We start from the raw sequence: 27,834 nt of genomic DNA on the forward strand, positions 1-27,834 counted from the left end.
CAAAATCAAATAGTACACAACATATTAAACCTTCTATCGGATGAGGTGTTGTCATGTGTGCAAACCACTTATCATACTAACATAAAATAAAGACACTGAGACGTGGATTTGGCAGATAACTTGATGGCGATTTATTGGAGCAATAATAATTATTATTTATTTAAGGATGTATGGTGGCAAAGAAAGGACGGCCAGAAATCAGCCAGATCTGCTATGCCCACACACAAACAACAAAAGGCATAGCAGGCGTAGATCGCCCAGAGTGCATACACATAACCATGTAACTCATATCATCAACAAAAGGTAACGCTCACCCCCATCTTGACTTCCCACCCGTTTAGGTGGTGATACTGCCCCCCGTTAGGTTGGTACAGCCAACTACCAGTCAACGAAGGGAGCGCCCTTAAATCATAATTGCACCCGGACTGGCGACCTGCCGTTCTTTCCCGCCACCCAAAACCAAACCCACAACATACCAAAATTTATAGGGGAGGGAGGGTGGGGAATCTGGAACAAAGAGGCTTTGGCCCACACTTTTATCCCACTATATAATGTTCCTGTTACAAACCCGCCCCTGCTTGCCATAGGCTAACTCCCACAAGTAATTTGCATACATGCCTGCCCCCATCCTAGAGGTTTAAAACAGCTCTTTTCTTATGCAATCTTTCGGTTTCTCAACAATAACAATGTACAAATGTTCCAGCAAAACCATTAGCCTGTTACTGAGATGCCAAACAATGTAAAAAACAGTATTTACAGAGTGGGACTAGCACATTGGTGAGTCCACCCCATTCTGCAAAGCATTACATAACACACTCCCTGCTCACTTCTATGTTTGGGTGTGAATTTCATTCACTTATTTTGTTTTAATATTTGTACATAACCAAATAGAAAACAATGAGAATCTGTGTGTACAGTATTCGTGTTAAAGTGATCCCACAATCATGAGTAAAGCTGTTTATCTGTTGCTTATATGTTAGGTTAAGTTTCTGCTGTCAGACAGGAAGCACTAGATTAAGCTCATCAACCTTTTTCATTATGCAATTTGTATAATATTATGTATAACTGAACCTGGTTGGTTAATCTGTACTAAAGAGCACCTGTCACCTACTCCACTTGTGAGTGGAGCCAATGTTCATTATAATGCAGCCTATGAATTCACTAGTAATAACTAGAGACCTCACTAGTGGTCACCGAAGTAGAGGAGACAACATTCAGGAGAATGTACATCACCTATTCACCAAAGCCAGCGATAACACTGAACTACTTAGGGGTCGATTTAATTGTGGACGACACCCGCGATTCGCTGTTGCCGCGGCGGCACATGAAATCGACCCAATTGAGCCACGTTTTCACCCCCAAATCAAATTTTTTTTGATCTTCAGAACCAAACATACACAGTGTCGGAGCTACCGTAAGTAACCGCACACAATCTTCATGAATGAATCGGCATTTATACCATATATTATCTGTAAGCCTTCCCAATTGGAGGTTAATACCTATTACAGAACAGCATGACCTGCTGCGAGCCTTGAAGAGTACATCTGTTGTTTAATGATCTTATTGACTTACTGAATATATTTGTTCATTGCTCAGTAGTTTAGAAAAAGAACATTTAAGCACATGGAATTTACAGATTACTGTGTAACACGACAGCACTAGGTTCAATTTACCCATTATTCTCTGGTGCCATCATGGGTAGCGTTGCGTGCCACAAGATGCCCGCCCTTCGTGGATTGCCAAACAGAATACTTTAGTAAGAGTTTGTGGTAAATTTGTAGAACTTCACAGGATAGAAAAACAGGCCGGCTTTCCACCAACCGTTCAGATTTGAAGCAATCTCTCATACTTGCTGCAATAACCCGGGTTACTGTGCAGTGTGAAAGGGCCAGGTTGACATAACCCGTCATTTCAACCCTGGTCATGAGCAGGGTTTAACACAGGTTCAAACCCGGCTCGCGATGCAGTGAGAATGGGTAACCCGGTTCGATGCAACCCAGGTCCCTTTCACTGCTGAGTTATAATAAAGTGGCAATAAGGTGGGTCGGGCCGACAGTCTGAAAGGGGTCTCAGCCGGGTTGCACCCGGGATGGACATGTGAACAAAATCCCTGGTGCGACCCGGCATTGCACAGACCCTCCAATATGACCCCTTCCATCAGGTACAAAATGATCCGCTCCTGGAATTCCTGCTAATACCCCTTTTCCACTAGCTCCAATAACCCGGGTTTTTGCGCGTGCCGCAGCAACTCGGGCTCCTGTGCTGTGTGAAAGGGCCAGGCTGAAATAACCTGGGTCAAGCGACCCAACATTTCAACCCTGGTCACGAGAAGGGTTGAACGCGTGTTGATCCCGGCACATGATGCAGTGTGAACAGGTGACCCGGCTGGTTGGACCGCCTGTCTGACAGGGGTCTCAGCTGGGTCGCGTGGGATGGGCGTGTGAACATAATCCCGGGTGCAACCCGGTATTCTATTGGAAAAAGAGGTATTAATTTATGGTTGCAGCCACCTGTGTTGAAACCTTTCTCATCAATTAACTAGTTCAGCACAGGTGACTGCAATCATAAATAAAGAGATAAGTCCAGGATGGAAGCATTTTGTACTTAGTGGAAGGGTTCATAGAGGGTCTGCATTGCAATCTGAAAGGGGTATAAGTCTGGGGTTAAATAAAGGTGTAAATGACTGTGGTTTGAGCCGCAATAATTATATATATGGTTATATTAAAAGGCAATTTCAGATTTTTAACCACTTAACTGACATGGACGTATGGGATGTGTACACAGCCAGCTGTGCTGCAGTGTTTCTGTAGAGGCGATTTGTTCTACACATGGCGCAGAACTGATCTCCTCTTACTCCCGCCCCCTCCTGGGGACCCCGAAATTCGGATTTGAAGGAAAAATCGTCAGTCAAGTGGTTAATGCTGTTAAACCTTTCAATACATTGTTTGCCCAAACCAGCTACGGTTCTAGACTATCACGGCATGGCGTTTTATTGTGTAAATAAAATGCAGATTTGGGGAAGTTTCTCCCATAGTTGTCCTGTTCTCTGAAGGGGAAACATCAGATCACTATTCTTCTCAATTAAATCATCACAGACAGTAAATGCTTGTATAGCACCAATACCTCTCCCCTTATGTGTCTGGGGAAAAGGGACAGAGATAGATTTGGTTCTCAAATGCAGGAGGGGGGTCAGCAAGATCCGGTGACCCAAGCTTAGGTAACAGGGGTCCCTCGTTTTCCCCACAAAAAAAGCAGAAAGTTAAGTAAATGCCCAAATTTGGACAACTCCATTAGCTGATTTTTACTTTTTGTCCCTGGTTGGACTTATAATTATCTGCTTGATGGTGAGAGTTTGTTCCCTTATGTGCTGCTGTCCGTGCGTTTCCCAGGATGAGAATGCGAGCGTGCTGTATAAGTGCCTCTTTACTCACCGACTCCGTGTGCAGTTACATTGTAAACTGTGATTGCACCACCCATGTACAGACCTGCACATACATCACACCCTGGGCCTTATACAGTATAACACCAGCAATATCTAACACTACAAATTATTACAACTCAATATAATGCATTTAGTGCCTGATTCGGAGATGTACGCTATTCCGATGTTTTTTCCCGAGTTGAACGATGATCAGTAACCTGCGCACAATCCTCATGCGTCAAGGTACATTTTACTCGCAGTGTGATTGACAGTCAGGGATCGTTTGGGGGAGGTAACGGGGAGTGACGGCAAAGAATGCAGGTGTGTCACGACTGTTTCAGAGGCATGTCACATTCTACGTCTGCTATCCCATACACAAGAAGTAAGGCTCCGGCGTCTCATTGCACGCGGCCATTCTGCGGGATCATAGTCTGACTCAGGACTGCGATAATCTAATGATCTGTTGGCCTGATTCAGCCAGGATGGTAGTTGCTAATATGCCCGCAATCGGCCGATTGTTGCGTTATGCGCATGCATCGCAGTGCACGTGTACGAACACTCCACCACTGTGATCGGGACTGCGAGACAATGCAGACCCATCGCAGAGTGATTGACGGGAAGCGCCGTTTGTGCGCGGTGACGGGGGGGGGGCGAACGCAGGCGTGCCAGTGCATTGGGACAGCGTTGCAGGGGCGTGTATATATTAGCCACTGCGATGCCATATGCAGCAAGAGGGCTCATAGCGTGCGCTGAAGTTAGCAATTCCTGAGTGAGGTATGACCTGCCTTACCTGTGCGTATGGGTCCCATGTTACTCGATGTTACCGATTGTTTCGCTATATTGCCAAAGTATACGGATGTGAGTAAGGGGAAGTGGGCGTCCTTATGTTAGGCTGCGATCGCAATGCGAATGCAATTATTTGCATACCACCACTGATAAAAGTAACTGCGTTGCGTGCGTATTAGCAGACTAGCGGTCCTTGCTGAATCAGGCCCTGTGATCGATACTACGTCTTTGCCACCAGATGATTCGACATTTAACACAGATTCTTGGATTTGCAAAGCACAGGTGACTGTCTCAATACATCTCCCAGCGTCTGCGACATTAGCAAATTTTCGCTTCGCAGCTACTTACACAGACGCAGCAGTGGCAGCATTAGGGTACATCTCTGAATCAGCCTCTTAGTCATGTATAATAATATATTGCCATATTAAATGCAGACATAGTGAAAATAGTTGTCTGTATGTAACTAATCCCAAAAAAAAGAATATTACGCATGAAAATGGCGGCCTGGGATTATGCCCAGATGGCACTTCTTTCAAAACACGTGTAGGTGGTAAACCTGGCAGAACTGCAGCAAAACTGCCCCTTTGAGCTTTCCCTACTCCCACAACCACTAAGGGCATGGCTTGTGGGTGCACAGATGTCTGCCTTACCTGCGATTGTATTAATACTCTATGGGGCATATGTATCAAAGCTTGATGTGAGATAAAATTGTGAGATATAAATCACCAACCAATCAGCTTCTAACTTACATTTTGCAGGCTGTTTAAGACATTATAGTTTGGAGCTGATTGGTTGATGATATATATTTCACAATTTTAACTCACATCAAGCTTTGATACATATGCCCTATAGCTGCTAGTTCTAGGATATGAACTACTAATGTAAAATGACACAGGAGGAATAAGCACAGCACACCCTGAATCCCTACACTGACAATATGCTTACAAAGTCTGTGTAACAGCGTTAAATAATTGGAGGTAGTGGCTCTAGTGATCAAGTGGATGGTTGCAAACAGGATATTTACTAAGAAAGAAAAATTAAATTTGCTAAAAACAGACCAAACTTTTCACGTTAATAAATGGCTAATTAGGCGGCACCTGAACACTGGATAATAACACTGGATAATAAATTGCTTTTCTTACTCCTCTTTGATCTCATACAAATTGTGCATGTAAAATACTTTCGCCATTTTTATATTTTAATTCAGCCGGTTAAAAAAATATTGCCCCTGATTTGTGTAGTGTGCTGGAAGGGCAACTGAGTTATATACAAGGCGGGCATGTGATAATCAGATTATTATTATGTATATATCCCACTAGTAACCCTGTGTGCGGCAGGGGGAAGGGGCGTTGTGGAAAGGAGATTTGGCATTGTCAAAGTTAACCCCTTCATCCCAGACCTCTTACTCTTATATGTCACCGGCTATTCTATTTTGGATTGTCAGCTCCAGTTTCCCTTGTCTCTCCTGCACATGTACTGGTGAACACAAGAAGGGTGACTGATGTGGACAAACTCAGAACTGTCATTAAACATATCACCTGGGTCTCCTATAACAGTCACTGGGAGATTGTAACGGAATTCTCATGGGACTGCGAAGGGGTTAAACTTATTGTACAGTGAAACCCCAAAGGGCTTGTTCTCCAGCTGCAGACAATGTAAAAGAGCATTGCGCTCCGCACAGATATACACAGTGTGCTAACATATGTCATGCAGAGCATCTGCCACTTACCAGTGTGTCAGGTTGGATGTAGCCAATGTCTTCTATAGCCTTGATGTTGATGATGTGGATGCCCTTCTCCTCATCCGCAGTGACATGGTACTTGTCGTTCTCCTTCATTGTCTCATGGAAACTTTCTGCAGCCAGAGGATCGCCCTGCAAGGCTCCGCACACAGTGTGCTGTTCTGCAAGACACAAGAGCACATCCAACTGAGTCAGTGATCAGTGCCTGGCTCTCCCACGCCTCTTAAAACCTACTCTCCCAAGCTCAGCCTCCCAGCTCTGCCCAGCAGCTTGTGTAAAGTGAAAAGCCTGCGGGGATTCCTTGTCACAAGGTGTTACTCAGCAATCAGACAAGAAAATCACACTTTTGTTTATCTAATCAGTTCTTCCCATTGGTCCCCCTTTTCCTAGAGTATGGGTAACTTCTGTACTGGGATACGTCGCACAGTTGGGTGATGATCACAATGTTGTAACAAGGTTACTGCACCTGTTTGGGCTCCCCCTGCTCTGTTCCTTATTAGTGTTTGCGGAATGAAATCATCATACAGCAGATATGTCCTATAATGGTGTATACGAGTTTCTATTTGATCCGTTCACATCCTCTTCTCTGTCCCTAGGCATTTAGGGAATTCGCCACATAAATATGTTGTAACAAAAACTTCAAAGGATATAGAATGAGCTTAAGAAAACTTTATGGGACTGCAGCAAAACAAACATTAAGATGAATAAATATATATTATATATATATCTTGTAAGGAGTTGCGGACCTCTTGTGGTGCATTATTTAACAGATAATAATAATTGTTTCTAGGAATATCTATTCATATTGTGCATACAGGGTGATAAGAGTACCACAGTGCTGACATGGCTGCTGGTGATTGGAATGAATTCTACGGGTATGTGTATATGGCAGGCACTCCAGCATGGAAGTCACTATACCATCTTGCCTGGCAACTAGACCTGAGTTCACCAACCATCTTCCAATGTCCACTCTGGGTCAACTAGTTTTGAAAAGGAGTTACCCATTACACACACCAACCTTCTCCTCTGCTGCTTTTTGCTTCTTTTATTTTGCAAATACAAAACATTGTCTACATCCTTATCTGCTAAATGACATCTTGTTGGTGACAGTAAAGTTGCGCGTATATACTGTAGTAGGCAGTCATGAGTGGTCCTCAGGGGTCCCTACTACTTCCACTCCTAGAGGTGTATTTACTAAGGAATCGGTATGTAATGCCGCCGGATGTGTTCCCGGCAGATGTAATACCGACACTGGAAGCCCGAACAGTAGAGATCACGACTGGGGCTAGTAAGTACCCTAATGGGGGGGTATCCACTAAGCCATTTAAACAAGCGATTGCACGATAACGTTGTTGTTATCGTGCAATCACTTGCAAATCACGCATCCATCGTGCATGCATCGGGGATGTTTTGGATGGAAGCGACCCACGATGCGCGTGCCCGCGGGTCGCTTCCGACATCCGACATCACCCGTACATGCAGGTCAACCTGACGATCTCATCTGGTTCTGCATGTGCGGGGATGAGGGATGTGTCGGGACTGAACGAGTGAACGTTCAGTCTAGGCACATCACTAGCTATACAAACGACAGCACGATTGCAATGTCGCAATCGTGCTGTCGTTTGTATATCGCTAAGTGGATACCCCCCTTAACCCTCCCCTCTCCCCCCCCTAACCCTTAGTGGTACCAAACCCTAACCTCCCCCTGGCAGTGCCTAACCCTAAGTCCCCCTGGTGGTGCCTAACCCTAACCCTCTCTTGCCGCACCCTAAACCTAACCCTCCGGGGGGGCTAACCCTAACCTCCCCCCAGAAGTGTCTAACCCTAATCCTCCCTGGGGGGTGTGCCTAACCCTAACCCTCTCTTGCCGCACCCTAAACCTAACCCTCCAGGGGGGGCTAACCCTAACCTCCCCCCAGAAGTGCCTAACCCTAACCCTCCCTGGGGGGTGTGCCTAACCCTAAGTACCCCCGGGGGTGCCTAAAACTCACCTTCCCCGCCGCAGCTAACAGTCCCCACTTACCCTTGTTCAGGATGTCGGCTGCCAGTATTTCGGCGTCTGGCTAAAGATAGGCGTCGGGATTTAGACACCTATCTTTAGTACCAGGTCGGGATTCCGATGACCAGCATTCCGGGCGGCGGTAAGTTAACCGCATCCTTTTACTAAAGTGCAGGTTTATAAAGTGGAGATGTTGCCCATAGCAACCAATCAGTTTCTAGCTATTATCTTCTAGAAGGTACTAGATAAATGATAAGTAGAATCTGGTTGGTTGCTATCGGCAACATCTCTACGTCTATAAACACACACTTTAGTAAATATACCCCTCCTATCACATGCTCCATCCTCTAAACAAATGTCTGATAGGGAAATAAAGTCCAACGATCTGCAGTGTGGAAGAAGAGAGGCTCTGCGGCAGGCGCTGGGGAGGGAGGGGGGGGGGTATTTAGCACCCGCAGGTGAAGATCTTATCTGGAAAGACTATAAGGACATTGGAGGGGCTTCACATGAACACTTTGTGTAGCAGGTGCAATCAGGGAAGTCACATAAAGTCCTCCTGTACAATACACTATATGGTGCAGCTTTATTACACATGGGGATAGTGCGCCTTTAACTTGTAATTCCTGAGGGCTGTTGACAAGCAGAAGCGGCTCAGCTCTTCCATCAACGACGGACATGACATAAATAGTGGCAGTGAGGAAGGATGGAGCTGTTAGTGTGCGCCTCTCCCACTGGCTGCTGTGTTATGCTAAGACTTCATACCATCCCGTCCTGAGACAATCTGCACCATCGCTGCTACACTCTCATCTCCTGACACTTCCGGTAACACGAGCTGTGGATGTCTCGCTCTCGTCCTTTATGTCTCCGTCAAAATGACACCAGTGAAATCTCAAACAGCAGCTGTTAATGCCCCTGATGGTCCTACTGGTACAGCATGATAAATATGGCTACAAATGATAATAAGAGTATATACAGATATGTGCACATACACTTATCCTCCGTGTGCTACAAGTCGCGTTATACATAATGTGTGACACTGTAACGTAGCGTATCGCATGCAGATATAACCGCAGTCACACACAGAACATAGGCACTGCGCGTATCAATGTAATCAGCAGACGCCTGTCCTATTCGCATCACTTTGCAAATAATATAGATTGTAAGCTTACGAGCAGGGCCTTCCTACCTATATATCTGTGTGTTATTACCCAGTTTTGTTCTATTTATGTTTCCAATTGTAAAGCGCAACGGAATATGCTGCGCTATATAAGAAACGGTTAATAAATAATAAACAAATAAGACACATACAGGCGCAGTAGAAGGTGCGGCACTACCATACAGGCGCAGTAGAAGGTGCGGCACTACCATACAGGCGCAGTAGAAGATGCGGCACTACCATACAGGCGCAGTAGAAGGTGCGGCACTACCATACAGGCGCAGTAGAAGGTGCGGCACTACCATACAGGCGCAGTAGAAGATGCGGCACTACCATACAGGCGCAGTAGAAGGTGCGGCACTACCATACAGGCGCAGTAGAAGGTGCCGCACTACCATACAGGCGCAGTAGAAGGTGCCGCACTACCATACAGGCGCAGTAGAAGGTGCCGCACTACCAGATTCTGAAATAAAAACTCAGGTTGCCGACATGCAGATCAATGTTTCAGTTTAGTCTACTGTTATCAAGATAAGATACAGATATAATTATATCAGAAATTGACATATTGGGGCCTATTCATCAACACTAAATTAACGTTTTCCTTAAATAACGTTATTTTAGTATTCATGAAGCCACTTAGCACAGGAGATATCACTGATATCTCCTTGCTAAGTCCCCCTGCGTTAATTTCCACACTCCCCATACATTAGTACATTAGTATGGGGACATGGAAATTATGGTATTCATCAAATTCCGAAAATTATGTATTTTCGGAATTTGATGGAGGTACTATCCGCCACTGTGAGGTGGCGAATAGCAGGTGAAACTTACCTGCTGCCAGCTGGACAGGTCCCCCGGCGTCTTCCTCCGACGCTCTGGCTCCGGAGGCTGGTCGGACACTGTGTTCTCCCAGCAGGACACAATAAAGATTAGAAAAAAAAAACAAAACCTTTTTTTCCTTTTTTCTTATCTGTACTGTGGTGTGCTGGGAGACCATGTGACACACCAGCAGGACGGAGCCGGAGGCTGCTGCGCGGACAGGTAAGTGCTGAAGGGGGGGGGGTGAGCCTTCAGGTGAGCGGAAGGGGGGGACACAAACTTACCGCATGTGTAGGCAGTGATGCGCATGCGCTGGGTTAACAAATGTAGCAGCGCATGCGCAGCACTGTTTCCAGCTGCAGTAAGGTAGTGTAGAGAGGGATAACTATTTCCTGAAAAGCTGTTATCGCAAAAATGACAGCTTTTCGGAATAGATAGTTATAGGGAGGAGGAATGATGAATTCCTCTGGTAATTAGGTAGACCTCCATGCGAGTTCTAAACCTAATTACCTCCAGGGAAAGTTTAGTAATGATGAATAGGCCCCATTGTCTAATGGAGTAAAGAAAGTGGGAGGGTCAGGGTGAATCATATAATGCCCTCTCACGCTTCTGAATGAATAACTACAAAGTGCAAAATGCTTTATTTCCATGTCATGAGTTTCATTTTAGTTTATCGTTAGATTGCTTTCATCACAAATAATTCTTTTTTTTAGTTTGCATTTCCCGAGGGGTCTATTCAGCGATAATTTTTTGACATAAACTATGATTTCCATATTTTTAATATAAATCCCCTATAATGGGGATTATCTTCTCCATTGATTTCCATCTCGCTGAATACCGCACTGTAAGGATCAGCCATTGATCTCTCTATTCAGCAAAGCAAAAAGTGTTAAAACACTCGATACATATTTACTTTATATAACTCCATCTCAGAATGGCGTTACATGAAGAAAATACTTAAATATCCTGAAAACTGCAGGGACAGAGGGAATATTTCCCATAAGTCCCTGCAGTATCTTGTAAGCCCGTCCAGTCTCCGTGCCTGCTTCCCGGTGATCGGCGGCAGGTAAGTCCGCCTAGAGCCTTTTAAACCTGCCGAAATTGATTGATATGTGTATACAGGCTTTATACTAGCCTGTGTACATGTATATTTATATGCGATTATATATAACATTTATATATACTGTAAATGTTAAATATAATATCACATAAAAATACATGTATACAGGCTAGTATAAAGCCTGTATACACATGTCAATCAATTTGGATAGGCTGGAGCTGTACTTACCCCGTCAGCGGTCACCGCAAGCAGGGACAGAGGGGGTCATTCAGACCCGGTCGTTAGCGCCGATGCGCTCGGACCGGGTCGATGGCCCCCCACAGAGCATGCGCACGACGGCGACGGCGTGCGCATGCATGAGACCCGCTACGACCGACAGCGCCAGTCATAGCGGGTCTCGATCCAAAGGGGGCGAGCTGTCGATGTTGATTGACAGCTCGCCCCGTTTGGAAGGTGGGCCGGGGGGGTGGCAGCCCAAACGGAGGCGTTCCCATGGGAACGCCTACCGTTTGGGGGCGGCCCCACTGACATCACTAGTGATGTCAGTGGACAGCTTCCGGCTCAGACAGAGCCAGAAGCCTCCGGGGCTTACGACAAGGGAGACCCTACCCTAGGGTCTCGTCGTAAGCCCCGATGGTCGCGATGGTCTCTGACCATCGCGACTATCACCGGAGCGGTCATTAGAGCTGTGGGTGTTAACCCACAGCCTAACGACCGCAACAGAGACGGCCGGTCAGGATGCAAGTGGCCACCCAGTTTCTGAGCGACCGCTTGCATCCTCCGACCGCCTCTGAATGAGGCCCAGAGACTGTTCCCGAGTGCATGACTGAGCATGCGCAGAGGAACAAACAGAAGGGATTGTTTTCGGAATCCCGGATACAATTCCTTCTGTGACATCGCAGGGACAACGTGTTACCGCAACCGCTGTCCCTGCTCAATATATTGCTGCATAGCTTACATATTTTATCATAATTGATAAAATCTTGTGACGATGTTGCCCGATAATATCAACATCGTCACTCTTGCTGAATAGACCCCTGAGTGAGAGTGAACCACACGTTACACACACCTTGTAGCAATGACGATGACCATTACAGCAATTCTACAGTACAAGCACATAAACAAAAGTGGTGTAATGTTGTTTAGATCACGAAATAAGTATAATGATTACATGTATATGAAACAGTCATTTTGAAACAAACAATACTGTAGAAAAGGCAGCACGGTAGTGAGATGTATTGTTACGGAAGGCTGTAATATATTATCATTGCGCCAGCCAGGGGTTAGATCTTGCTAAGGACCAATTTCCAGGTTTGGGTGTCCGGACATTTCCAATGGGTGCTAATCAGGCACCTGGTTTAGCATTTATTACTGTTGATATTTTAAATCGGCAGAGGCTTTTACAAACCCTTAAATAGTAAACCTACCCCCATGGGCTCTTGGGGCCTCATTCAGAGGCGGTCGGAGGATGCAAGCGGTCGCTCAGAAACTGGGCGGCCACTTGCATCCTGACCGCCCGCCTCTGTCGCGGTCGTTAGGCTGTGGGTTAACACCCACAGCTCTAACGACCGCTCCGGTGACCATCACGACCATCGGGGCTTACGACGAGACCCTAGGGTAGGGTCTCCCTTGTCGTAAGCCCCGGAGAGCTTCTGGCTCTGTCTGAGCCGGAAGCTCTCCGCTGACATCACTAGTGATGTCAGTGGGGCCTCCCCCAAACGGTAGGCGTTCCCATGGGAACGCCTCCGTTTGGGCTGCCATCCCCCTGGCCCACCTTCCAAACGGAGCGAGCTGTCAATCAACATCGACAGCTCGCCCCCTTTGGATCGAGACCCGCTACGACCGGCGCTGTCGGTCGTAGCGGGTCTCACGCATGCGCACGACGGTGCCGGCGCCGTCGTGCGCATGCTCAGTGGGGGGCCATCGACCCGGTCCGAGCGCATCGGCGCTAACGACCAGGTCTGAATGACCCCCTTGGTCTCATCCCAATAAGAAGTTGGACAGTCGCTGTGTACGTATTGTAAGGTAGATAAATCCCCTGCTGCTGATGGCACTCACACATGCCGGCATAGAGAATACTATTTATATAAGACCACTATCTGTTCTATTATAGGACTACTTCATAGACCAGAAGCAACCTGTCAATCCTAGGTAACCTGCACCAGTGTCTGATTGTCTCTGACACCAACCACTCAACCCATAGCGTAACATAAAGAGAACTGTGGCTATGTGACTATTACAGAGTTCAGCTCATTCTAACATCAGGACCACGACCTGCGGGGGGTGCGGCTGCCAGCGGTAATGGAGGGATCACAGCAGGTATCGGACCTGCTGCGGTCCCTCTTTAATACATACAGGGGATACTTAGTATTTGAGGTAAACCCCCGAAAACAGGTGTTTTCGAGGATTATACTGTACCTCAAATACACTTTGATAAATCGGCCCCAGTGTATTCAGAATTTCATATATAATAAATGAGCAAAAAGCATGTAAAATAAAAATTGAATAAGATGCAAATACAAATTTTTTATTTTTTTGCAAGTGCACCACCATAAACCTCAGAAGTGTGAAACACTCGCTATTTACACTGTAAGCCGCTAATGTGACAATATCAGCGCACTTGGGAGGAATGTAACTGGATTCAGGCAATCGGCTAGCGAGCATCATCATCATTTGCAACTTGCACTTGGGGTCCAGCACCCACAAGTGGTCCGCCTCCAACTAGATGCATCTGGGTTTGCCTGTTACTCTATTTTCGGTAGGCTCTCGGCCAAATCGGGAGGGTGCATTCCAGATATTTGCCCCCGCAACTAAAGCTTATGGGCTACACCGGGCACTATTAGCCAGCGGAGGCATCCGCCGGAACCATCTCCGGCTATGGCGGATGTGCATGTGCAGTACACGAGACTGCGCATGCACAGCAGCCCCTGCGCTGCCCGGCAGCTCTCCGGAGACATTGCAGGGACGGGCTTTCGGAGCCCGTGTCCCTGCATATCCCAGATGATATATCTGGCCGATAGGATCGCTTTTTGCTAAGCGATCATGGGCGCTACTGGCATGCCCTGATTGCGTTCCAAAGCGATCATTGATAAATGGGCCCCTCTGTCTGGATGTGTACTAGGGATGACCATCAATCATTGATGGTTAATAACTATTGATGGTTAACCCCTGATGCCAGATACTGTAGTTTTAACATCAGTGTTTTTTTTTTTTCTTACTTACTGGTGCCTGGATATGGAGCCTAGCTCCGCCCCCTGATGTGCCCAGGTAAACCACTCCCCTACCTCTGATTGGCCCACTGCCCGTGAGTAAGGGGGTAGGGATAACTATCAGTGGGTGGTTTCATGCCATCAGTATTAACCAATAAAGGTACCATCAATGGTTAACCCACCGATGGCCATCCCTAATGTGTACTATAATGCATGGCATACTGATTTTGGGGTATTTTTCAGTATCACTGTAAAGCCACTCCTCCGACCGTGAAGCCACAGCTCCTGTCACATTCTGGGTGCATCTGCTCCTGGCGTCCGCTGATGGAAGGCGCACTTTGTTAGGTCTGCCGGGCTGGACGCATCTTATGTTTGTGGGCAGCTCTGTATGGTTAGTAAAAATGCATTTTTTTCCAAACTCATTTTACATTTCCGATTAAATGAGAATTTCAGACTTTGCATAAGACCCTATGTAACTACATTATATAAAAATAATCCTCCTTTTGTCTGATAACAATACTACAAAATAACTTTATGGGGTAAATTTACTAAGAATCGGATCGAATGAAATGAACGTGGGAGTTTTTTATCCTCGTAAATCCGGAAATTTACTAAGCACCCGTGTTTCCCGGAACCGTGTTTTCCGATGGTGTATGCAGTTGTATTTGTGAAACATGTTTTACTTGCGAGTTCACAAACACTCCCGTAAATGTCAAAGTTTTGGTTGTGGTCCGTGTTTTTAAATTGCAGCCGCATTAGGAAGAATCCGGGAGTGCACGTAAGTAGTTTTTGATTGGTAGAAAGTGTCAGAGTGGGAGTGACATGCCTGAGCCAGATAAAAACGCCCCAAACCGTCCAACCCTCGTGGATTTAGTGAGAGGAGTAGGGAGAGGTTAGTGGTTAGTGGAGGTGTGTTGGTGATTTTTCTGATTTGAGAATTCTAAATGCTGTATTGTGTCTGAAAGTTGTCTTGTCTCTTTTTTCCAGTGTTATTTCGAAGTCTGTCACATTTTTTTGTCTTTGCTTTTATTTCAGTGTACTGTAATTGTTTGTTTGTGTGTGTGTGTGTCTGTGATGTGTGTGGTGGTAGTGTAGGGGTCTGTTTGTCTGTCTTTAATGTTAAGTGTTATTTAGTGTATAATGTCAGGGGCAGAGGCTAGTGAGGTGGAGGAGGAGCCCAGGATCCGCACTCCTCTGAGGCAGAGAGTGTAGTGCAGGACAGGCCCCGTACAAGGACCAGAGCAGGCCGCAATGTGAAATTTTCATTTGCGAAGAATATGGCCCTGGTCACGGGGGTCATGAACCACCACCGGCAGCTGTTGGGCCAAGAGGCTGCACGTGTCAGCACTAGGCGAAATAACGACATATGGGAGAAGGTGGTGGCGTCTGTCAATGCCGAGGGACATGTGTACAGGACAGTCAATATCTGGAAGACGCGGCTGTCCGACATCAAACGCCGGATGAAGGCAAAGTTGGGGAAGGAGGCCAGGTCAGCATTTGGGACAGGTGGAGACTCCCTCTATATTGCCATCAGCATCATGTGATGAGCAGTCGCTTAGAGATTATCGCATCTCCGAGCGACGGGTCTCCCTATGCAGAGAACGGGACCCGGGTCACATCGACCAGGGTTACCCGTTCTCACTGCTTCATGAGCCGGGTTGAACAGGCGTTCAACCCTGCTCGTGACCAGGGTTGAAATGCTGGGTCACTCGACCAAGCTTATTTCAACCTGGCGCTTTCACACTGCACAGTAACCCGGAATGCTGCTCGCTCACGTACAAACACCCGGGTTATTGCTGGCAGTGGAAAAGGGGTATTAATCAGATGTTGTTATACAACCTTGTCCAGCATTGCCAGACACAGTGTCATTATTTTGAACAATACCTAATAACCATATATAATTATTGAAAGGCAAGATGGCTCTTGTTGTTCCAGAGAACTGAAAAGACATAACTTAAGAAGATTAGACTTTACATTCAGTAAAAATGTCTGTATAGCATACAAATTCACTTCACTTCAGAAAGTATTTTTGTGTTGCAAAATGTCTTTCACCTACTCCTTTTTTTAAACACAAAAGTAATGTGGTACTGGTACCTAACACACATGTAATGTGGTACTGGTACCTAACACAAATATAATGTGGTACTGGTACCTAACACACATGTAATGTGGTACTGGTACCTAACACAAATGTAATGTGGTACTGGTACCTAACACAAATGTAATGTGGTACTGGTACCTAACACAAATATAATGTGGTACTGGTACCTAACACAAATATAATGTGGTACTGGTACCTAACACAAATATAATGTGGTACTGGTACCTAACACGAATATAATGTGGTACTGGTACCTAACACGAATGTACTGTGGTACTGGCACCTAACACGAATGTAATGTGGTACTGGTACCTAACACGAATGTAATGTGGTACTGGTACCTAACACAAATATAATGTGGTACTGGTACCTAACACGAATGTAATGTGGTACTGGTACCTAACACGAATGTAATGTGGTACTGGTACCTAACACGAATGTAATGTGGTACTGGTACCTAACACAAATATAATGTGGCACTGGTACCTAACACGAATGTAATGTGGTACTGGTACCTAACATGAATGTAATGTGGTACTGGTACCTAACACGAATGTAATGTGGTACTGGTACCTAACACAAATGTAATGTGGTACTGGTACCTAACACGAATGGAATGTGGTACTGGTACCTAACACAAATGTAATGTGGTACTGGTACCTAACACAAATATAATGTGGTACTGGTACCTAACACAAATATAATGTGGTACTGGTACCTAACACAAATGTAATGTGGTACTGGTACCTAACACGATGTAATGTGGTACTGGTACCTAACACGAATGTAATGTGGTACTGGTACCTAACACGAATGTAATGTGGTACTGGTACCTAACACGAATGTAATGTGGTACTGGTACCTAACACAAATATAATGTGGTACTGGTACCTAACACGAATGTAATGTGGTACTGGTACCTAACACGAATGTAATGTGGTACTGGTACCTAACACGAATGTAATGTGGTACTGGTACCTAACACAAAAGTAATGTGGTACTGGTACCTAACACGAATGTAATGTGGTACTGGTACCTAACACAAATATAATGTGGTACTGGTACCTAACACAAATGTAATGTGGTACTGGTACCTAACACAAATGTAATGTGGTACTGGTACCTAACACAAACGTAATGTGGTACTGGTACCTAACACGAATGTAATGTGGTACTGGTACCTAACACAAACGTAATGTGGTACTGGTACCTAACACAAATATAATGTGGTACTGGTACGTACTGGTACCTAACACGAATGTAATGTGGTACTGGTACCTAACACAAATGTAATGTGGTACTGGTACCTAACACAAATATAATGTGGTACTGGTACCTAACACAAATGTAATGTGGTACTGGTACCTAACACAAATATAATGTGGTACTGGTACCTAACACAAATGTAATGTGGTACTGGTACCTAACATGAATATAATGTGGTACTGGTACCTAACACGAATGTAATGTGGTACTGGTACCTAACACAAATGTAATGTGGTACTGGTACCTAACACGAATGGAATGTGGTACTGGTACCTAACACAAATGTAATGTGGTACTGGTACCTAACACGAATGTAATGTGGTACTGGTACCTAACACAAACGTAATGTGGTACTGGTACCTAACACGAATGTAATGTGGTACTGGTACCTAACACGAATGTAATGTGGTACTGGTACCTAACACAAATGGCCATCTATCTGCATAAACTTAATTTAAACACATTAAAATATGTAAAATAATTGTCTAAGGGGCCTATTCATCAACACTAAAATAACGGTTTTAAGGACATTTTCCTTAATTACCGTTATTTTAGTATTCATGAAGACACTTAACACAGGAAATATCACTGATAGGGTCTCAGCACTCGCAATGCCAAGTGGACTTCCTACCCCAATAGAGCAGGAAGCTCACTACTGACATCACGAGTGATGTCAGTAGGGCCGCCCACAAACGGCAGGCGTTCCTTTGGGAACGCCTTCGTTTGTACAGCCACCCCCCCTCCCCGCCTACAAGACGGGGCGAGCTGTCGATCAACATCGACAGCCGCCCTGTTTTGTTGCGAGCCTCGGAGCGAGTGATGTGTCACTCGCTACGGGGCTTGCGCGCATGCGCATTGGCCCACTATCGGCCTGCTTGCGAGCGCAATGCCATCAGGCCCTAAATACATACACATAATTGTGTTCCAAATTTAAACCTTGAAAAACAGGCCAGTAAGGACATATGCACACAATACTCCATGGTCTTTGGTTTCATTTGCTTTAGTTCAGTTTGAAAGTCAGAATCAATCATGGTCTGAGAATTATTACAAAAACAATTCTTCTGCTTACAGTAAGAAGTCTGTCTATAGGCCCACTCCACCCCAGCAACATGTAGGTGATGGGGAGAGACCAGGTAAGTAGTGACAAATGTACGTTTTTTGTGGAGGAACATACAGAAATGTGTTTAAAAAAAATATGTATATACATTATTGTTACAGGCCCTTCTTCTGCAACACCTGCACCCCGACGTCCGCAAACAGTGGCACCATCCGGGCCCCAAATGATGCCGGAAACAGAGGAGCAGCTATTACATTCTCCACTTCTTCTGCGTGAGTCTGTTAGCAGAAAAAACATTTGTTAGCAGCATTGCAGCACACACACTTTGGCCCTGATTCAGAGCCGGACGCTCTGACCAGAGCGCTCGCTCTGAATCAGGGCCCACCTCTATTAATATGGAGCGTCCTCCTGGACACTCGTATAGCTGTGGGTCACCACCCACAGCATATACGAGCGTGCAGGATGATGGTCGCGATGGTCTTGACCATCGCGACCATCGAAACTGCGAGCAAAAGCCTGCGGTTGGGTTTTTCAACCGCAAGGCCAGGAGTGATTTTGGCTCTATCAGAGCCAAAATCACTCCCACTGACATCACTAGTGATGTCAGTGGGGCCGGCTTCAGATGGTAGGCGTTCCCTTGGGAACGCCTCCGTCTGGCAGGCACGCCCCCGGCACGCCCACCAAAGGGGACGTGCTGTCAGTCATCGACAGCACGCCCCCTTTGATGAGACACTCCGAGCGAAGGAAAGTCCTTCGCTCGTCGGGTCTCGCGCATGCGCACGACGGAGCTCCCTCCGTCGTGCGCATGCGCAGTGGGGACCATCGACCCACTTGCGAGCGGACAGCCGCTCGCGAGTGGGTCTGAATGAGGGCCTTTATCTACAAAGGTTTGGCTGTACTCATATGTTTTGCACACAGTATGCCTGGGAACCTAACAAAAAATAATGTGTAAATGCATTTTAAAGCATGTAGCCAGACATACTAGTGCAACACACAGTATTACTTAGCTGACGTTGCATTGTAGTGGCTTAAAATGTTAAATACAACTTGTTGCCTTCCTTAGGCTGGGTACACACCTGAACGACTTGTAATCGGACCGATTTCATATCCAATTTCCCTTGAAGGCAGAACATACGACATTGAGCGCACACACTGTCCAATATCGCATGTGATCTAACGATATATTATATCGTCTGATCGTATACGATTTATCGTTGCCACCATACACACTAGAACAACCGTCCATAGGATCCCCTGGAAATTAGAATAATGGGCTGTACAGTGTACAGTGGGCTGTGCTATAAAAAAGGAAATAGGGAAAACACCATTTTATCTGTGCAGTATTGCTCTGTATTTGCTGAGGGCTCGCAAGAGGAGGAGAGTGGAGAGGGCCTGCTGGACCAAGGAGTGGCTGCTGCAGAGAGACTCCATGCCTCACGTGCCCTTGCTCACGGAGATTCAGGAGAACAATCCTGATGACTTCAGGAATCTTATGCGGATGGATGATGACACCTTTGACGAGTTGCTTGCTCTGGTGACTCCATACATTGAGAAGCGAGACACCAAGTTCTGTAAGGCCATCACTGCTGAGGAGAGACAGGTGGTAACCCTACGCTTCCTGGCTACTGGCAGATCCCTGGCTGACCTAAAGTTTGGATCGCTCATATCTCCGCAAGCTTTGGGGATCGTCATCCCAGAGACGTGTAAAGCCATCGTACATGTGCTGAAACAGCGATACCTCAAGGTCAGTAGAAATAAGGACCAAGTTTTTTGTGTTTTTTAGACATTTATTTCAAACGCTGCAATTGGTGCAAACAATGTAGCTTATATTAAACATTGCGCTACCAGTGCATAACATTTGGGAATATTTTTTTTTGTTTCAATAAAGGACATTATGTCCATCATAGTATATACATACATATATTATAAATTACCTATACAAATTAGCTATACAAATTATTTGCGGTCAGCAAACATATAAAGCGGATGTTGATAACGCACTTAGCAATCAGCTATTTTACTAATCACATGTTGATGTATCAGGCAGTGCAGGGATTTGGGCCAGTGGAGAAGCCGCCCATAGCAAAAAAACGGTCTCTAGTCATCAATCTAGGGGCGAATTTACCAGCGGTCCACCTCCCTGCACTGCACAGTCCACCTCCCTGCACTGCGCGATCCACCTCCCTGCACTGCGTGATCCACCTCCCTGCACTGCGTGGTCCACCTCCCTGCACTGCGTGATCCACCTCCCTGCACTGCGCGATCCACCTCCCTGCACTGCGTGGTCCACCTCCCTGCACTGCGTGATCCACCTACCTGCACTGCGTGATCCACCTCCATGCACTGCGTGATCCACCTCCCTGCACTGCGTGATCCACCTCCCTGCACTGCGTGATCCACCTCCCTGCACTGCGTGATCCACCTCCCTGCACTGCGTGGTCCACCTCCCTGCACTGCGTGATCCACCTACCTGCACTGCGTGATCCACCTCCATGCACTGCGTGATCCACCTCCCTGCACTGCGTGATCCACCTCCCTGCACTGCGTGATCCACCACCTTTTTTTTATGATGATTGTTGAGTGCTGTATGTCCATCACCTTTAATGTGATGAAAATTATTAAACTGAACATGGAAGTCATCCTGTGCGCTATATAATATACCACTATAATTTGCCGTATGTACGTGACTAGCGGCCCATCGTGTACTGTTGGTCTCTCCATCATAGCACTTTTTTTTAATATATAAATCTCTGTAAACAATACAGCTCTATAAAAATGTACAGTGCCTGTGCACAACAAGGGCAAAGCCAAAATTTTACATAAGGAACATTTGGTCCAACATTGTTTAAACATACAAGTATTAATACAAAAACAGTATGGGGCTATAAAGATTACTGAATTTTACATGTGCTGAAAATTGGACTGACCATGATTGTCGTCCTGTGACCCATATAGCATACCACTATAAGTAGCTGAATGTATGGGAGTAGAGGCCCGTTGTGTACGGCTGGTCTCTCCACCATAGTTGTGGTATTGCTGTAACGTGTTTGGGGGGATTGTGGTTGGGGCTGAGGCGACAGTGGCATAAATGTATGCTCAGGCCTTGTTTGGAGGTTGGAGTGTTGTGTTAATTGACCAGCTAACCCTATCCTAAATACATCAAAAATAATGCGCTCTGCGTGGGTGCGTTGATCATCTGTCATGCAATGCATTTTAAAGGCCATTGTTGTTCCGAATGCGTCACACTCGTCAGGGGGCTTTTGTAGAACATTTTGTGCTGCTGTCAGCACTTGGAGTGTTAGTTGGACGGTATCGTGTTGAAGGTCACTTTCTGGCTGAGCTACCCTCTTTCGGCGGCCTGGGGGTATAGGCTCCACCATTCTGACTGTGTCACTTTCAACATTGACGCTTGACACGCCACTTTCTTGTGACAAGTCCAAGGGATCCTCAGATGGTGAGGACAAAGCAGATGGCTGGAAAATAAAAATAAATATTACATGAATATTTGTTTTTAAGTATATATGCTATGAAATTGTCATGTAAAATGAAAACACTGACATATATATATATATATATATATATATATATATATATATTTGTTTTTTACAGTTTCCTGCAACTATGGCGAAGTGGAAATCTATTGCGGAAGAATTTGAGGTTCGCTGGAATTTCCCGAGTTGTGTAGGAGCCGTTGATGGGAAGCACATCAGAATAACACCACCTCCCAACAGCAGAAATTTTTTCTCACAACTATAGGGGATTCTTTAGCATTGTACAGATGGCTGTGGTCATACTCATTACTAATTATGAGTTTATTTACGTGGATATTGGTAAGAATGGGCGAGCTTCTGACGGTGGCTCCTTTCAGCAGACATCATTTTATGACAAACTGGTGTCAAACACTTTACGCATGCCATCGGGGGAACAAAATAAGCATGGACCACTGTTTGTGTTTGTGGCTGATGAGGCAATCGCTCTGCATGAGAATGTTATGAAGCCATACCCCCAAGGACACTTACCAGAGAGAGGTGAATTTTTCATTATAGACTGTCAAGAGCTCGTCGTATTGTGGAGAGTGCTTTTGGGATTTTGAACAATAAATTCTGCATTTTCCATGGACCAATCAATCTGAGGGTGGACAAGATTGACTGGGTTGTCGTGGCATGCTGTGTGTTGCATAACCTACTATGCTCTAAAAGCCAACAGGAAAGGAACACTAGAACATTTATGCCTGATCAAGTGGATCAACCAGAAGTGGAGGACAGGTGGACATTACTTGGTGTTTCAAGCCTGCAAACACTCAGTGCTCGTGCAAAGCAGACACAGGAGGACTACATGGCATACTTCAATGGTGTGGGGGCTGTGCCATGGCAATAGGAGTGTATTAGTTAGATATAAATGTACACCTTTTATTGCCAAACATATATATATATTTTTTTTCTGTTGCTCTGTTTGTTCACTTACCATCTCCATTCAGCTATTTTCTAAATCCTCTTCCTCATCCCTTTCTATCAGGTCAATTGAGTAGAGCGATGTTCTTTGTTCCCGTCGATCCAGGGTAAATTTCATCAAATTATAATACCATAATGTAGGTATATAGATGTCATCAGTGCCAGCCCCAGATCTTTTTGAAGCTAAACTTTTTTTGTGTTCCTTTAAGAAAACTGTTTTGAAATTTTGAATTATCTTCTTTACCCATTTGGGATCTGCTTCACTATGGTACGGCTTACAAATGGATGCCGATCTCTGGATAGGTGTGGCTCGCATTTCTCTTTATTACAGCAATCTTTGGACCGTATTTTCCAAAGACATTCAATGTCACAATACCCTTGTATAAAATCTTTTATAAATTCAGAGTTTTTCTCCAAAGGCATTTGGAACTGCAAAGTAGGACACAAAATGAATATTATAACACACACATGCAGACACACACACACGTGTTCGGCCGGATTTTGCTTCGGCTAACGCAAAACACACCCGTGTTTGCCTGTAGTAATTTTCTGTGTTGGCGAAAATGGTAAATTACTCCCGTGATTGCAATCTCGGACCAACACGATTCTTAGTAAATTTACCTCTATTTGTCTAATTTGCATTAAGTTTGCAAGAGGAAAATAGTATATTCATGAATGTGCATTTATTATTTTGTGACTTTAATAGTTTTTAGATAATTTTTTAAACTGTTTATTTAGATTGCATGAGCAACAAACGTGGGGAAAGACTATGGTAAAAAAAAAATAATTAAAATGGGCAATTACATAAAGAGGTACAGGGAATTCAGTAAAACTAGCGTTGTTGGTCAGAACCTGGGAACAAACTATATGATGAGTGTATCCAGCGCAGAACGATGCAATGTAATGATATATCGCACGTACCATACAAACTATACGATGAGTGTATCCAGCGCAGAACGATGCAATGTAACGATATATCGCACGTGCCATACAAACTATACACGACGGCGCAATATATCGTTACATGCTGCATCAGATGGAACGATGCGATGAACGACCTCCGTGCACGCGCAATTGGGCGTACACACTATACGATCTGCACAATATATTTTTCCAATCCACATCGGGATGATATATCGTATTATATATTTTTCATTGTGCACCCTGGTTTAAGCTTGCCACACACTAGACCAACTTACATCCAACCAGCCAACTAGTTGATTGGTTGGAATGAAAATCTGGTAATGTATGAGAGTAACTGATGATCATCAATTTGCTCCTAAATGTCAGAAAACAGATGAAAATGGTCATCAGACAAGTTTGTTAAATGTTTGATCTAAACAATTTGTTCAAACAACAGTTTTTGTCCATTTTCCGGCATTTGGGATCAAATTGCTGATTGTCATTTGCTTTCTTTCCTTACCAGGTTTTCATTCCAACCAATCAACAAGTTGGCTGGTTGGATGTAAGTTGGTCTAGTGTGTGGCCAGCTTAACTCTTTAAATGTATTGGTGCAGGGTGGTACAGGGGCAAAAGTGAGAGGGAGAGCAAAGTCAGTGGTGTAGAGTAAGGTTGGGCGTTACTTGCTGATAAAGGGAGTGTGAGAATATGTTTAGACCATTTTAAACACTTTCTTATTCTATTTAAAACAATGTCGCTGTGCAGTTCACCATGGGTTTCTCTGCAGCCAGAAGATATGTACAGTGGGGCAAAAAAGTATTTGGACAGCCACCGATTGTGCAAGTTGTTGCACTTTAAAAGATGAGAGGTCTGTAATTTCCATCATAGGTACACTTCAAGTGTGCGAGACAGAATCGGAACAAAAAATTCCGGAAATCACATTGTATTATTTTTAAACAATTTATTTGTATATTCTTGCGGAAAATAAATATTTGGACAATCAAAAAGTTAAACTCAATACTTTGTAAAGTAACCTCGGTTGGCAATTACAGAGGTCAAACGTTTCCTGTAATTCTTGACCAGGTTTGCACACACTGCAGCAGGTATTTTGGCCCACTCTTCAAAGCAGATCTTCTCTAGATGTGTCATGGCTGTAGGGGCCTGATTCGGAGATGGTTAGCGTACATCTCCGATTATTGTCAATCAGGCTGCAGCGTTTGGAAGGCAGAGCGGGGGGTATTCCTGGGCAGCGTTCCCCGAAACGGGGGGCGTGTCGCCCGTTTTCTGGGAGGGACGAGGCCAGGGTCTGCATCAGTGGACACAGATTTCCTGGCCTCACAAGCTGCTAGGACCCAGTCAGACTGCTGTAAACTTTAGCTAGTGTACCGCAGCCTGGCCAAAGGGGCAACCATCACAACTGGGATCGCAGATGCAGCAAGGAGGTGTCTGTCTCCTACATACACCACCTACTGCATTTGCATTTTACATGGACGGAATTGCACAGCTGCTTGTGTGCAATTCTGTCCCTCCCTCAATCAGGCCCCCTAGCCCGGAGACCAGAATACTCACAGGCCCTCGGGGATATGATTTCTATACACCTCTTTATGGTTATGTATTTTATTCCTGAGAATCTTTAATATTACTTGAGTGCAGGGCCAGTGCAAGGTTCCTTGGCACCCTAGGCAATGCTTCAGCATACCACCCGTACTTTCGATCAAGACCACTTTCACTACTTTCATCACATACCCTGTGCTGCCTACCAGCTTTTACCTCACATAATACCCCTCTGCCCAACTTGTCCCTGACATGCCACTGAGCACAGTAGCTCATCCATCACATGTACATCTGCCCGCCAACATTTCACATGCCCACCTGATCACCATCTTTACCCCACAGCATACTTGCCTACTTTTGAAAAAGCATTTCAGGGAGATTGTGAAAGCAGCACCTATGAGCGCTTCGGTAAAGTGGGCGTGTCCTGCTACATCTGAGAGGCGTGTCTTAAAATTGATTTACATCCAAATGTAAATGAGCCCCAAAGCAGTTAGTAAGATCTACTTGTTGATGAAAATACACTGATACTTCTTAGAAAATACATGTAACCACAGGGATCATTGTGCCTTATACCCAATGCAGGGAAATTATACTAATGATCCCATTTGAATGTATATATCTATGTTTTTTCTTTTATATAACAGCTTCATAATGCGGGTAAGGTGAAATGAGGGAGATTGGTAGACTCTTCAGGGAGACAGGGAGATTGCTGATATTTCAGGGAGTCTCCCTGACAATGAGGGAGAGTTGGCAAGTATGCCCCACAGTTTTTACTTACATACTCTATAGCCCCAACCAAAGAAACAAGAAGAGTTAGTTAGATCAGTATGAACCACTACTATAAATTTAAATATTCATACTTTATTGAATGTCCCTTAAAACACACAATTAGTTAATTTACCCTAAATTGGGATCCTGGTAAGTAAAGTGCAAAAATTATTATAGATAAAGAATGTGCAAAAGAAAAGCAATAAGTGAATTACAATCTATATCAACTTCAACCTGCTCAGGATATAATCATAAGTATATTTTAGAATATCTTATTTACCACTTTTTATGAGTGCTTCCCGATTACAATTTTATCCCTACCCCATACATATAATAAAAGTAATAAACTAAATATTTTAAAATATGCACATTATGATATGCTGAACAAGGGTCAGGGACTATTTTCCATTCTTTTCCTTACTTATCAGGATCCTAATATAGGGAAAATCATTTATGTGTTTAAAAGAATAATCAATAAAGTATTTAAAATAATACTAGTACCAATAGTGGTCCATACCATAGTGAGCAATTTAGAAAGAGCTCCTCTTGTTTTCCTTGTGTGGTTGTGGTAACAAGTCATATGATTGCAGGAGAGGCACCAAAAACATTTAATAAAAAAAACTAGACTGTATATACCATGTTTTCCCCTTACATAGCCCTCTCCACACTCGTACTTCCTTGGATTTCCACCCCATGTGCGGACCATGCTAATTACTTGTACCTGATTCACTGCTCCTGACAGCAGGAATCCAGGCATGACGGCATCCTCCTACCGCCTCTGCATTTCAGCAGCCAGTCTGACTCACACAGGGGAGGGGGAAACAGCACAGCTTGCTCCGCTTGTGTCTGGAAGGGGAGGAGAGGGAGCCTGCGCTGTGCTGATGGCATCACAGCAGCTGCACACATGTCAGTCATGTGACCAGCAGTGCTGCCGTGCTGTTGTTGCCAGCGCTAGATAGACCACCAGCCCAGCAGACATGTGCAGGGTTATAGTGGAGCTGACGGTGGCTGCAGTTAAGACCCGTGGTCGTTGCCGGCCAGTGTTAATTTATTGCTGGTAGACTCAGCAGCGCCCTCCAGCTGCCGTCGCCCCTAGGTAGCTGCCTAACTCTGCCGAATGGTGGCGCCAGCCCTGCTTGAGTGAACATCTCTATATATGTTTAAATATATAAAATAAAGTTTCCGGGTTCTAGAGTCTGTGTGTTCGAAGGTTTATGTGTATGAACCATTCATCTGTGACAAAAGGGAGCTGAGCAGTGACTATTTTAGTGAAGCAGTCACAGAAAAAAAATCTAATCTTTCACCACCCTAAAGTGGAGTAGCTGTCCGTGGTGTTGAAACAGCAAAATGAGAGCCAATCAGAGCTATTAATGTGCCCTGTTGCTAAACAGCAGACTAGATAGGGGAAGGAGTCAGGGACTGAGCAGCGTCACGTCTGAGGCAGACAGAGAGTGAAAGACAGCCTCCAACGAACCCATGAAGATGCCCTGATGCAGTCACAGTAGCCAGGAAGCAGCCAGGGAAGGCATAGCTAGCAGGAATTTAA

At 45.0% G+C, this 27,834-nt stretch overlaps 1 protein-coding gene across 2 annotated transcripts in view; it reads right to left on the bottom strand.

Moving 5' to 3' along the window:
- Positions 1 to 27,834, bottom strand: part of ANO1 (anoctamin 1) — a 194,258-nt gene that overhangs the window by 92,884 nt on the left and 73,540 nt on the right. For both annotated transcript variants that reach the window (XM_088461501.1, XM_088461500.1), the window contains exon 2: positions 5,937 to 6,109. In XM_088461501.1, coding sequence (XP_088317627.1) covers positions 5,937 to 6,109 — 173 coding nt within the window. The remainder of the gene's footprint in view (positions 1 to 5,936; positions 6,110 to 27,834) is intronic.

The sequence above is a fragment of the Taudactylus pleione genome, unplaced genomic scaffold, assembly GCF_031769625.1.
Source record: "Taudactylus pleione unplaced genomic scaffold, aTauple2 ptg001060l, whole genome shotgun sequence".
Classification (NCBI taxonomy): domain Eukaryota; kingdom Metazoa; phylum Chordata; class Amphibia; order Anura; family Myobatrachidae; genus Taudactylus; species Taudactylus pleione.